Raw genomic sequence first — 14,781 nt, forward strand, 5'->3', positions numbered from 1 at the left:
TCTCCCCTGAAGCAAGTATTACTCTCTCCCCTGAAGCAAGTATTACTCTCTCCCCTGAAGCAAGTATTACTCTCTCCCCTGAAGCAAGTATTACTCTCTCCCCTGAAGCAAGTATTACTCTCTCCCCTGAAGCAAGTATTACTCTCTCCCCTGAAGCAAGTATTACTCTCTCCCCGGCTGAATTTCAGATAGATTGTGAGCTGTATGTTTCTTTTCTTGCTGTTTAATAGGGAATGGAGCAGGATGGTTATGGGGTAATTTAAACTGTTCTTTTCAGGTGTAAAGTTAATGAATTTAATCTGTATTCATAATAAAGTTTTGCTTTTTATACCAAATCCCTAATTCTTCACTCCTGGAGTGAATCATTCTTTGCACACACACTTACAAAATATTGGTGTTTCGGTCCAATGTCGCAGCCGCTGTTGGGGTCTGGGATTGTAATAGCTGCTGTTCCAGTTTGTGTGGGTCTGGTTTCAATAGCCTGCAGAGCTAATGCTTCCTGATAGTAGCACTGCTGGACTGTCAAGGTTCTGTTTAGGACTGTCAACAGCAAGAGATGATGGTGTAACTTAGTTCTGAACTTCACTTATTTGAAATATATTATGGGTTTAATTTATCTTTATCTTTAATGTTAATTAGAGGAATTAGCAGCTGCTTTTTTGGATTCTATAACTTCAGTTTCTCTACTTGGGCATTTCTTGAACTTTAGGGATTTTACTGGAAGCTCTCAGGCCCGAGTTTGCCGAGCTGAGTTCAGGATGAGGGGAGGGGGGGGCAAATTGGACTTATTGTGAGGTGAGAAATTCTGGCGCCTGTCTTTTAATAACTGATGTTTTTGTTTGTTTCTCTCGAACCCTCCTGCAGACTGAAGAAACACTGACATCCACACCTCAGTGTCACAGCTAAACATTGAACAGTTGTTGTGTTTGATCCATGTTGCACAGCCCTGGAGATGGGCAGTAGGAATATGAAATCCTGTGCAGTCGGCAGCATCTGTGATCGTATTCCAATCTCAGGACTCGCTAAACTTCAACATGTTTGAACCTGCTGCCTGGACCATGTTTTTTGGAGGCAAATTCAATGTGCCTTCTATCTCGTTTTTATGAAGACAATCAATTTATGAAGATATTTGATTATTTGCTTACTTCTGATCTCAGAGGTATTAACGTGGTTGCAGTTTAATTTAAATATATTTATTTGGGGACAGGGGGGGGATTTAATTCATGTGGGATTTGGTAAGCATCTCGATTTTAGTTCTCTGCTTGTCAGTCGCTTACAGAATGACCGTATCAGAGACCTGGTAAAGGACGCAAGGGCCCAGCAAAGACGGTGAGTGAAGGAGCTTGTGCTGCAATGGGAGCATTTGTGTGACCAAATACGGAAGGGTCAAAGGTGAGACTTGTGTGTCTCGTTCTGGCTGGTGAAATGCAATCTCGCCCTCTGTGTTTATGTTATTTCCTGATTGTAACATTCATATTTGGGATGGGACTGTAATTTTTGAAATCTCAACAGGTGGCATGAATCTGATTCATCCCCTTCCTGAAGCACTGACCCACTTCTACAACCCTCGTGTTCATTCATTTTATGTTTGTACTTTTTGATATTCAGAATCACCCAGTGTGTCAGCTGTTACCCGATTCACTGCCTGTGAAACATCATTTCCTAACTGTGCAATCAGAGAACAGATTATAACAAGTTGCGAGTTTGAGATTTTTACTCTGAGTTGAGGGTAGGTGCACCAAATATCTGTAATAAATCATCCGGCTTCTCTGTAGCCATGCAGTTATCATGGGAATTTCCCCGTTATCTCAAGTCAGAGTCCAGACTGACACTAGTGGAATGGAGTGAGAATTTCACTCTGCTTCACTGCAGAGTCACTTAGGGGTTTAAACATCTGATTCACACTACAGAAAACATGTCAGTGTGAAGACAAGGCTATCCCATATCAAACCTGGAGTGTGACTTTACTGATAAACACCTACTGAAGAGCAGACAGTTCAATGTTCAAATGTAGAGGTAGTGGACGGGTGGTATTATAGTTTGTCAAACGCTGACCAACCTTTGACAGTCTCCATGAGAACCTGAGGCTCCGATTAAATGTTTTTAAAAAACATTAAATTGTTCTTTTAGGCTGAACCCTTTAATGTGACTTGGTGCCTGAGCTCGAGGTGTGCAGTTTATTTCTGACGGTAACTGCTCAGATTGATGGGCAGGTTTACAATGTTCTGCACAGCACGTGTCGAATTCTGGGTCTGACAGAAACAGAAACCACATGGTAACTGGGAAGCAAAGTGTGGAGGTTGGAGAGGAAATTAAGTTTCTCGTGTTCAGAATTTCTGACGAGACAATTGGGTTTCTGGAAAGAATTATTGGATAAACAAGAATTTTAGCCATGACATAAAATGTCAGAAATAAATAGAATGAATTGTTTGAAGAGGGAATGTTGTCAATGGAAAAAGTCCATTCTTTCCACAACTGTAACAAAAGAAGGGTTAGCTGAGCAGGGCGCTGGGAAATGTTTACTAAAATATTCAGCAATGCAGCACTAGCTTGTTAATAGACCATCAGCCTCGATCAAGTATTTTCTGACTCAAAAAGAATGCTACCAATGAACCAAACTGCTGCTTGATTAGAGACTGATATATTTTACCCTGGATTGGATTGGATTGGTTTATTGTCACGTGTACCGAGGTACAGTGAAAAGTATTTTTCTGCGAGCAGCTCAACAGATGATTAAGTACATGGGAAGAAAATACATAATATAATTGTATCACGCTGAGCAGGTTGTTCTCAAATTGTAAATCACTCGGTAGAATATTCAAACATATTGCACTAGACGGGTAATTCTCAGTGATATCACACTGGATGGATGAGTTATTTTCGTAGTTATTGCACTAAACATATTGCACAAGCAGATATTGAACTGAATTGCACTGACCAAGTTATCCTAGCAAATGTCACAGTGTGAGAGTTATATTCCAGTGTAGACTACACAGAGAATTATATCCAGTGTAGACTGCACTTAGTGAGTTATATTCCAGGGTACACTGCACTGTGAGAGTTATATTCCAGTGTAGACTGCACTTAGTGAGTTATATTCCAGGGTACACTGCACTGTGAGAGTTATATTCCAGGGTAGACTGCACTGTGTGAGTTATATTCCAGGGTAGACTGCACTGTGTGAGTTATATTCCAGGGTAGACTGCACTGTGAGAGTTATATTCCAGGGTAGACTGCACTGTGTGAGTTATATTCCAGGGTAGACTGCACTGTGTGAGTTATATTCCAGGGTAGACTGCACTGTGAGAGTTATATTCCAGGGTAGACTGCACTGTGTGAGTTATATTCCAGTGTAGACTGCACTGAGAGTTATATTCCAGGGTAGACTGCACTGTGAGAGTTATATTCCAGGGTAGACTGCACTGTGAGAGTTATATTCCAGTGTAGACTGCACTGTGAGAGTTATATTCCAGGGTAGACTGCACTGTGTGAGTTATATTCCAGGGTAGACTGCACTGTGAGAGTTATATTCCAGGGTAGACTGCACTGAGTGAGTTATATTCCAGTGTAGACTGCACTGTGTGAGTTATATTCCAGGGTAGACTGCACTGAGTGAGTTATATTCCAGGGTAGACTGCACAGAGTGAGTTATATTCCAGGGTAGACTGCACTGTGTGAGTTATATTCCAGGGTAGACTGCACAGAGTGAGTTATATTCCAGGGTAGACTGCACTGTGTGAGTTATATTCCAGGGTAGACTGCACTGTGAGAGTTATATTCCAGGGTAGACTGCACTGTGTGAGTTATATTCCAGGGTAGACTGCACAGAGTGAGTTCTTTTCCAGTGTAGACTGCACTGTGAGAGTTATATTCCAGGGTAGACTGCACTGTGAGAGTTATATTCCAGGGTAGACTGCACTGTGTGAGTTATATTCCAGGGTAGACTGCACTGTGAGAGTTCTTTTCCAAGGTAGACTGCACTGTGAGAGTTATATTCCAGGGTAGACTGCACTGTGAGAGTTATATTCCAGGGTAGACTGCACTGTGAGAGTTATATTCCAGTGTAGACTGCACTGTGAGAGTTTTATTCCAGGGTAGACTGCACTGTGTGAGTTATATTCCAGTGTAGACTGCACTGTGAGAGTTTTATTCCAGGGTAGACTGCACTGTGTGAGTTATATTCCAGGGTAGACTGCACTGTGAGAGTTATATTCCAGGGTAGACTGCACTGTGTGAGTTATATTCCAGGGTAGACTGCACTGTGAGAGTTATATTCCAGTGTAGACTGCACTGTGAGAGTTTTATTCCAGGGTAGACTGCACTGTGTGAGTTATATTCCAGTGTAGACTGCACTGTGAGAGTTATATTCCAGGGTAGACTGCACTGTGTGAGTTATATTCCAGTGTAGACTGCACTGTGAGAGTTATATTCCAGTGTAGACTGCACTGTGTGAGTTATATTCCAGGGTAGACTGCACTGTGTGAGTTATATTCCAGGGTAGACTGCACTGTGAGAGTTATATTCCAGTGTAGACTGCACTGTGTGAGTTATATTCCAGGGTAGACTGCACTGTGAGAGTTATATTCCAGTGTAGACTGCACTGTGTGAGTTATATTCCAGGGTAGACTGCACTGTGTGAGTTATATTCCAGGGTAGACTGCACTGTGAGAGTTCTTTTCCAGGGTAGACTGCACTGTGTGAGTTATATTCCAGTGTAGACTGCACTGTGAGAGTTATATTCCAGGGTAGACTGCACTGTGAGAGTTATATTCCAGTGTAGACTGCACTGTGTGAGTTATATTCCAGGGTAGACTGCACTGTGTGAGTTATATTCCAGTGTAGACTGCACTGTGAGAGTTATATTCCAGGGTAGACTGCACTGTGAGAGTTATATTCCAGGGTAGACTGCACTGTGAGAGTTCTTTTCCAAGGTAGACTGCACTGTGTGAGTTATATTCCAGTGTAGACTGCACTGTGAGAGTTATATTCCAGGGTAGACTGCACTGTGAGAGTTATATTCCAGTGTAGACTGCACTGTGTGAGTTATATTCCAGGGTAGACTGCACTGTGTGAGTTATATTCCAGTGTAGACTGCACTGTGAGAGTTATATTCCAGGGTAGACTGCACTGTGAGAGTTATATTCCAGGGTAGACTGCACTGTGAGAGTTATATTCCAGGGTAGACTGCACTGTGTGAGTTATATTCCAGGGTAGACTGCACTGTGAGAGTTATATTCCAGGGTAGACTGCACTGTGAGAGTTATATTCCAGGGTAGACTGCACTGTGTGAGTTATATTCCAGTGTAGACTGCACTGTGTGAGTTATATTCCAGGGTAGACTGCACTGTGAGAGTTATATTCCAGGGTAGACTGCACTGAGTGAGTTATATTCCAGTGTAGACTGCACTGTGAGAGTTATATTCCAGGGTAGACTGCACTGTGAGAGTTATATTCCAGGGTAGACTGCACTGTGAGAGTTATATTCCAGGGTAGACTGCACTGTGAGAGTTATATTCCAGGGTAGACTGCACTGTGTGAGTTATATTCCAGTGTAGACTGCACTGTGTGAGTTATATTCCAGGGTAGACTGCACTGTGAGAGTTATATTCCAGGGTAGACTGCACTGTGTGAGTTATATTCCAGGGTAGACTGCACTGTGAGAGTTATATTCCAGGGTAGACTGCACTGTGAGAGTTATATTCCAGGGTAGACTGCACTGTGAGAGTTATATTCCAGGGTAGACTGCACTGTGAGAGTTATATTCCAGGGTACACTGCACTGAGTGAGTTATATTCCAGGGTAGACTGCACTGTGAGAGTTATATTCCAGTGTAGACTGCACTGTGTGAGTTATATTCCAGGGTAGACTGCACTGTGTGAGTTATATTCCAGGGTAGACTGCACTGTGAGAGTTATATTCCAGTGTAGACTGCACTGTGAGAGTTATATTCCAGTGTAGACTGCACTGAGAGTTATATTCCAGGGTAGACTGCACTGTGAGAGTTATATTCCAGTGTAGACTGCACTGTGAGAGTTATATTCCAGGGTAGACTGCACTGTGAGAGTTATATTCCAGTGTAGACTGCACTGAGAGTTATATTCCAGTGTAGACTGCACTGTGAGAGTTATATTCCAGTGTAGACTGCACTGTGAGAGTTATATTCCAGTGTAGACTGCACTGAGAGTTATATTCCAGTGTAGACTGCACTGTGAGAGTTATATTCCAGTGTAGACTGCACTGAGAGTTATATTCCAGGGTAGACTGCACTGTGAGAGTTATATTCCAGTGTAGACTGCACTGTGAGAGTTATATTCCAGGGCAGACTGCACTGAGTGAGTTATATTCCAGTGTAGACTGCACTGTGAGAGTTATATTCCAGTGTAGACTGCACTGAGTTATATTCCAGTGTAGACTGCACTGTGTGAGTTATATTCCAGTGTAGACTGCACTGTGAGAGTTATATTCCAGTGTAGACTGCACTGAGAGAGTTATATTCCAGGGTAGACTGCACTGAGTTATATTCCAGTGTAGACTGCACTGTGTGAGTTATATTCCAGGGTAGACTGCACAGAGTGAGTTATATTCCAGGGTAGACTGCACTGTGAGAGTTATATTCCAGTGTAGACTGCACTGTGTGAGTTATATTCCAGGGTAGACTGCACAGAGTGAGTTATATTCCAGGGTAGACTGCACTGTGAGAGTTATATTCCAGTGTAGACTGCACTGTGAGAGTTATATTCCAGTGTAGACTGCACTGAGTTATATTCCAGTGTAGACTGCACTGTGTGAGTTATATTCCAGGGTAGACTGCACTGTGAGAGTTATATTCCAGTGTAGACTGCACTGAGTTATATTCCAGTGTAGACTGCACTGTGTGAGTTATATTCCAGGGTAGACTGCACAGAGTGAGTTATATTCCAGTGTAGACTGCACTGTGTGAGTTATATTCCAGGGTAGACTGCACTGTGAGTTATATTCCAGTGTAGACTGCACTGTGAGAGTTATATTCCAGTGTAGACTGCACTGAGTTATATTCCAGTGTAGACTGCACTGTGTGAGTTATATTCCAGGGTAGACTGCACAGAGTGAGTTATATTCCAGGGTAGACTGCACTGTGTGAGTTATATTCCAGGGTAGACTGCACTGTGAGAGTTATATTCCAGTGTAGACTGCACTGTGTGTGTTATATTCCAGTGTAGACTGCACTGTGTGAGTTATATTCCAGGGTAGACTGCACTGTGAGAGTTATATTCCAGTGTAGACTGCACTGTGAGAGTTATATTCCAGGGTACACTGCACTGTGAGAGTTATATTCCAGGGTAGACTGCACTGTGTGAGTTATATTCCAGGGTAGACTGCACTGTGAGAGTTATATTCCAGTGTAGACTGCACTGTGTGAGTTATATTCCAGTGTAGACTGCACTGTGTGAGTTATATTCCAGTGTAGACTGCACTGAGAGAGTTATATTCCAGGGTAGACTGCACTGTGACAGTTATATTCCAGGGTAGACTGCACTGTGAGAGTTATATTCCAGGGTAGACTGCACTGTGTGAGTTATATTCCAGGGTAGACTGCACTGTGTGAGTTATATTCCAGGGTAGACTGCACTGTGAGAGTTATATTCCAGGGTTGACTACACTGAGTTATATTCCAAGTTTAGCAGATTTTTTTATTACAGCAGTATAAATATGAGAGACTATCAGTTCAGAGAATAGTTCAAACATTGTCACCTTGTTGGAATTGAACAGAAGTGCTCAACATTAATAAAAATATTGTGATCAGTAATTCCAGATCTCAACTCCCTGGGCGCAATTCTCCCATCGGGAGACTAAGTCCCGACGCCGGAGTGAAAACCGGAGTGTTTCACTCCGGCGTCGGAGGCCGTTCCCAACCCCCTATTCTCCCGCCCCTGGGGGGCTAGGACCGGCGCCGTGTAAATACGTCCCCCGCGCATGCGCGGTTGCCATCCTCTCCGCAAGAAGATGACGGGTGGATCTTGCGGGGCAGCGGAGGAAAGGAGGTCCTCCTTCAGAGAGGCCGGCCCGCCGATCGGTGGGCACCGATCGCGAGGCCGCCCCCCCAGCGTTCCCGCACTGTTCCCGCCGGCAGCGACCAGGTGTGGATGGCGCCGACCTGTCATGTTGGGCAGGCCGCTTGGCCCATTCGAGCCGGTGAATCGCCGCTCGCCCATTACCAACGGCAAGCGGCGATTCTCCCAGCGGCCAGCCGTGATTCGCGCCGCGCCAATTTGGGGGGGGTGGGAGAATTGCGTGCATGCGTCGGGACGGCCTGGCGGGACTCGCGCGGCACCTGAGTGATTCTCCCACCCGGTCTTCTCCCCATAATAATAATAATCTTTATTAGTGTCACAAGTAGGTTTACATTAACACTGCAATGCGGTTACTATGAAAAGCCCCTAGTCGCCACCTTCCGGCGCCTGTTCGGGTACACGGGGAGAATTCAGAATGTCCAATTCACCAACAGCACGTCTTTCAGGACTTGAGGGAGGAAACCGGAGCACCCGGAGGAAACCCACGCACACACAGGGAGAACGTGCAGACTCCGCACAGACAGTGACCCAAGCCGGAATCGAACCTGGGACCCTGGAGCTGTGAAGCAACAGTGATAATCACTGTGCTAAAGTGCCTCCCCATAACTGTTGACTCCCTTGTCTAACAAGAATCTGTCTAACTCTGCATTGAATAAATTCACTGACTCAGCCTCCACTGCTTCTGGGAAGAGAATTCCTCAGACTAATGATTCTCTGCGTGAAGATATTTCTCCTTATCTTCATCCTAAAAGAGAGACCTCATTTTTTAACTGTCCCCTGGTTCTAGATTCCCCAATGAATCATCCTCTCAGTCTCCACCCTGTCGAGTCCCCTCAGCATCTCACATGTTTCAATAAGATCACCTGTCATTCGTCTAAACGCCAATCGATTCAGGCCCAGCCTACTCAACCTTTCCTCATAGGATAACTCCTTCATCCCGGGATTCAGTCAAGTGGACCTTCTCTGAACTGCGATTATATCCTTTCTTAAATAAGGGGACCTGAAGTGTACACACTGCTCCAGATCCAGTCTCACTAAAGCCCTGTACAACTCTTTTATATTCCATTCCTCTCACAATAAACACCAATATTTTATTTGTCTTCCAAATCACTTGCTGTACCTGAATACTTTTTGCAATCCATGTACATCCAGATCCCTCTGTAACAGAGTTCTGCAATCGGACTCCATTTTAATAATATGTTAGTTTTTTATTCTTCCTGCCAAAGTGAACAAGTTCACATTTTCCCACATTATGCTCCATCTACCAAATTGTTGCTCACTCACTTAACAGTATCCCTTCTCAGGCTCCTAATGTCCTCTTCACATGTCCTTTTCTATCTTTGTGTCATCAGCAAATTTCACAACCATACAGTCAGTCCCTTCATATAAGTTGTTTATATAGATTGTAAATAGTTAAGGACCTTGCACTGATCTCAGTGTGACACTCTACTAATTACAATTTGCTAATCGGAATAAAACCCATTTATCCCTACTCTTTGCTTCCTATTAGCCAACCAATCTTTTACCCATGCTGATATGTCACCCCTACATCATGTGCTCTTATCTTGCATAATAACCTTTGATGGCTTAACCTTAACAAATGGCTTTTGGAAAACAAAGTACGCTACATCTACTGGTTTCCCACCTTGAAGTTACTTTGTCAAAAAACTCTAATAGATTAGTTAAACATGATTTCTCTTTCACAAGACCATGTTGGCTTTGCCTGATCAAATCGTGATTATCTAAGTATCCTGCTCTAACCTTAATGATGGATTCTAGCACTTTCTCTATGTCAGATGTTAAGCTGACTGGCCTTTAGTTTCCTGCTTTCTGCCTCTCTCCTTTTTTGAATAAATGTATTACATTAGCTGTTTTCCAATCTAAGGAGTTTTGGAAGATTACAACCAATGCATCTGCTATCTGTGCTACCTCCTTGTTTAAGACCCTAGGATTCTGAGCCTTTGGATCTAATAATTTTCCCAGTTCTGTTTCACTGCTGATGGTGATTGTTTTAAGTTGCTCTCTCCCTTTCACCTCTTAGTTTCTTTGAGAGGTTTTCTGGGTCTTCTACAACGATACAGACACAAAACACATTTCCCATTATGAATTCCCCAGACTCTCTCTCTCTAGAGGTCTAACGCTAGCTTTAATTACTCTTTTCCTACTTAAATACCAATAGAAACTCTCAGTATTTGCTTCTAGATTATGATCTTGCTCTCTTTCATACCCTACTTTCTCCCTCTTTATTATTTTTCTTATAATCAATCTTTACTGGTTCTTACATGACCAGTCTTCTGACCAATCGCTAACTTTTGCAGATTTATACAGTCGCCGAATTCTCCGGTTGTTGCGATTCTCTCTTCCCTCCGGCAGCACACCCAGCGACATGGGGGTGGCTACAATGGGAAACCCCATTGACAGGCGGCGAGAAGACAGAATCCTGTCTCCAGCGAGCGGCGCGCGGCCAGGAAACACGCGGCTTGGGGAGCCGGAGAATCCACACTAGTATTTCTTCAATTTGGTGCTATCCTCAACTTATTTAGCCATGGAGTCTTTCTTTCTCAATGGGATAAATCTTTGCTGAGAGTTATGGGGCGAGAGTAGTGGGCTAGAACTCAAATTCCCACTAACTGAACCTGTAAAATGTTGGATGAAATCGTGCTCACATGATGACAAAATTAATTTTGTTTAATATTATCATAAATATTGAGATCTTGGGTAACAGGCGCCGGAATGTGGCGACTAGGAGTTTTTCCACAATAGCTTCATTGCAGTGTTAATGTAAGCCTACTTGTGACAATAAAGATTATTATAATAATTATTATTATAAATTATTGGAGCGCATTTTGGGAATAGCTTTTGAATGTTGAACCTGCAAAAACCCATTTTAAATATAATATTTTCTTCTGAACTAAGGTCTCCACATTCTTGACCAATGCTCTTCAAATTTCAAATTACTTTTTTTTAAAAAAAGGACAATGAGTCAGTTTTAAATAAGAAAATTCTACATTCTAACCTAGCTGTGTGTCTGAAAACCCTGAGTGTGCCCTCCTGGAAATCTGCTGTAGAAACGCTTGTCCCAGCGGACAGCGGGTGTGGCGAAGGGGTGTTTCTTGCAGCAGGGTTACTGAGGAGCAACTAAGGTGGCTCGGCAGAACTGCCCTGTGAAGTGGGAGAGAGTTTAAATGTGAACTGTGTGGGGAGCCCTTTGCCTGGTATTACCCTGGAGAATGAGCTGTTGGGCAGTGTAACTGTGGTGCCTGTGGGGTTAAAGCCTTTTGGGGGATATCAGGGATGTGAACAGTGAATGGCCATCGCCTGGAAAATGGAAATAGCCTGTCAGGGGAACACCAGAGGAATAATAACTGCTATAAACTGGCATTGAACTAAAAGAGGGAGAAGGGAGTGGAAGTGATTGGCGAGACTGGCTGGTGAGGCGAGCTGGGTGTTTTCACTGTGCTGTTGTTCCCTGTTACTGTTGCCTTTGTTTTCAGACTGATTTTCAGATTTTTTTTTTGTGTGATGTTTTTCTTTTAACCCACCCGGTGGGTCCATCTATTCTGGAGCTATGCAAATCCCTTTGCTTATTCCTTTCGGTCCCAGTCTTTGTGTTGTGTTTTAATGGGAGCTGGTTCCTGAACATTCATATTCAGATGTATTTGGGTCGTTTAGACACATTGACTTTGTCAACAGGTGACGAATCGCTTTGAAGCGAGTGCACTATGGGAAAAATTACTTTTACTTTGTCTTAAAGGGTTGAGGAATAATCCTGATTTGATACGTGAATGCCAGAACTGGTCCGTGGACCGTGCAGTGGACTAATTTTAGATATTTATTCCTGTTTCTTGTTATTTATGGTGTATATGTTTCAGCGACACATCTGAAATAAAGAGAACTAAAATGTTGCATTTCTGTGAAGTCTTTTGCAACCTCACAATATCCCACAGCACTTCAGAGTGAATGAATTGCCTACGTGGAATGCACGGCACTAGAAACAGGCTATTCAGCGCAGCTAGTCTGCGTGGGCTTGTACCAGTCTCCTCCCATTCCCTTTTCTCTCCTCCACTTACTGGATTCCTTCTGAATAGTCAAAGCTGTTTGCTTCCTGTGGTGGCAAGCTTCACATTCTAACCACTCTGAAACCTGTCTGCTATTTCCCTATTGCATTATTCACTTCTATCTTGTAATTATCACCCTAATTTCAGATTCTCCCAAAGTGGGGATGTTCTCCAAATCTAGCCGGTCAAACGCATAGTTTTAAAGACCAACAAACGTACAAATTAGGAGCAGGATTTCTACCCCTGTAGCCAGACCCGAGCTGAGATCATGGGTGATCTAACTGTGGTCTCAGCTCTACTTTCCTGTCTACCCTGTGATGCGCAATCAATTACACTCAAGACGAAGTGATTCCATAACTGAAGGCTTTAATCTGCTAGAACCTGTTCCCCAGCAGCTTCGGTACAGAAAGTGAAGGCTGCTGGGACGGCACCATCTCTTATACCCCGCCTTCAGGGCGGAGCTACACAATACAGCCAATGGTAGACTCCTGGGTCTAACCAATGGTCATCAGCCTCTCAGGTACCGCAATACCTGGTATTACCACATTCACCCCCTGTTAAAAAGGAGCCCGGCGGGGGTGGTGGCCAGCATTAATACTCTCCTTTAGCATGGTATGACCAGGTATGGAGGTACCGTGATGTTGAGGATATGTACAAAGTGTTCATAGTGCAGCAATCAGTCGATCGGGCGGCCTGGTCGTCCTTCTGGAGCGTCTGGGCTTTGGCGGTGATTCTGACGAGGGTCCCGGCGGTTGCGACCCCGGGAGCATGGTGTCGTCCTCCCTGGCAGCTTTGTCACCCCTAGGCGGCGCTGTAGGGGCAAAAGATTGACAGGGAGGGGGGGCGTCGGTGGGTGGTCGGGCCTAGGCAGGAGCGGCGGGAGTACTGACCCTCCAGTGAGGTGCTGTGGGGGTGGGGGCAATGGTTCGGGTGCTCGTGGGGTTCCGGCGGGCGCCAGGTCCCGAAGGGAGACTGTCTTGCCGGCCGTCAGGGAACGCCACGTAGGCGTACTGGGGGTTAGCGTGCAGCAGGTGGACCCTCTCGACCAACGGGTCCGACTTGTGCGCCCGCACGTGCTTCCGAAGCAGGATGGGGCCAGGTGTCGCTAGCCAGGTTGGGAGCGAGGTCCCGGAGGTGGACTTACTGGGGAAAACAAGGAGACGTTCATGAGGTGTCTGATTTGTGGTTGTACAGAGCAGTGACCGGATGGCGTGGAGGGCCATCGGGAGGACTTCTTGCCAACGGGAGACTGAGAGATCCCTCGACCGTAGGGCCAGTAGAACGGTCTTCCAGACCGTTCCGTTCTCTGGAAGACTGTCCTACTGGCCCTACGGTCCAGGAATCTCCCAGTCTCCCGCTGGCAGGAGGTCCTCCCGGATGCCCTCCACTCCATCCGGTCACTGCTGAGTACCACGACCAACCAAACACCTCACGAACGTCTCCTTGTCTTCCCCAGGAAGTCCTCCGCGACCTCGCTCCCAACCTGGCTGACAGCTCCTGGACACACCCTGCACCGCAAACACGTGCGGGCGCACAAGTCGGACCCATTGGTCGAGAGGGTCCACCTCCTAGACGCGAACCCTCAGCTCGCCTATGTGGCGTCCCCCAACGGCCGACAGGATACGGTCTCCCTACGGGACCTGGCGCCCGCTGGATCCCCACACCACCAATCCCACCTTCCCTCCCACCGGCGCAAACAGCCGCTCCCTTCCCAGGTGGATCGGTTCTCCCATCGGTCCTGTCTAGGGGTGATGAAGAAGCCGAAGCCACGCTCCCGGAGCCACAGATGCCCGAGCCGGCGCCTGCATCACCGCCAAAACTGCGACGATTGCAGAGGACGACCAGGGCCCCCGACTGACTAATTGCTTCATTCTGATATGTAAATAAATTTTGTAAATAGTTGCGATGTAACGAGGCAAAACCACTGTACTGATGTATACCGGGTACCTCCATAACCTCAACCTCTACCACTGTGTAATGCGAGGCCACCACCCCCGCCAGGCCGTTTTTTAAACCGGGGTTGAATGTGGTAGTCGGTATTAGAGGTATTACGGTACACTGTAATGCTGTAAGACCATTGGCGTAGGACGTACTGTTTTCATTGGTGAAGCTTGCCTGCTGGTTCCGCCCAGTAACGCGGAGTATAAGAGTCTGTGTCTCCCCAGCAGCTGCCTTCTGTACCTGCGCTGCTGGGGTAAACATCGAGTGTAATAAAGCCTTCAATTGTCTCCCCTCAATGGTGTGACCATGTCAGTGAGTGACTGACCCCCTTGATAGTGTGACCCTGTCACTGTGTGTCTAACTGACCATTCAAGAGTGTGACATTCTCACTGTGACTGACCCCTTGATAGTGTGACCCTGTCACTGTGTGTCTAACTGACCATTCAAGAGTGTGACATTCTCACTGTGTGACTGACCCCTCGATAGTGTGACCCTGTCACTGAGTGACTGACCCCTCGATAGTGTCACCCTGTTACTGTGTGACTGACCCCTTGATAGTGTGACCCTGTCACTGTGTGTCTAACTGACCATTCAAGAGTGTGACATTTTCACTGTGTGACTGACCATCGATAGTGTGACCCTGTCACTGTGTGACTGACCCCTCGATAGTGTGACCCTGTCAGTGTGTGACTGACACCTCGTTAGTGTGACCCTGTCATGTGTGACTGACC

At 45.5% G+C, this 14,781-nt stretch overlaps 1 protein-coding gene across 4 annotated transcripts in view; it reads left to right on the plus strand.

Annotated features, from left to right (window-relative positions):
• Window positions 1-11,956, plus strand: part of slc37a1 (solute carrier family 37 member 1) — a 198,433-nt gene extending 186,477 nt beyond the window's left edge. For all 4 annotated transcript variants that reach the window (XM_072513035.1, XM_072513037.1, XM_072513034.1 and 1 more), the window contains one exon: window positions 865-11,956. In XM_072513035.1, the coding sequence (XP_072369136.1) occupies window positions 865-880 (16 nt within the window). In that variant the 3' untranslated portion in view covers window positions 881-11,956. The remainder of the gene's footprint in view (window positions 1-864) is intronic.
• Window positions 11,957-14,781: the final 2,825 nt, after the last annotated feature.

This window comes from Scyliorhinus torazame, chromosome 8, assembly GCF_047496885.1.
Source record: "Scyliorhinus torazame isolate Kashiwa2021f chromosome 8, sScyTor2.1, whole genome shotgun sequence".
NCBI lineage: Eukaryota > Metazoa > Chordata > Chondrichthyes > Carcharhiniformes > Scyliorhinidae > Scyliorhinus > Scyliorhinus torazame.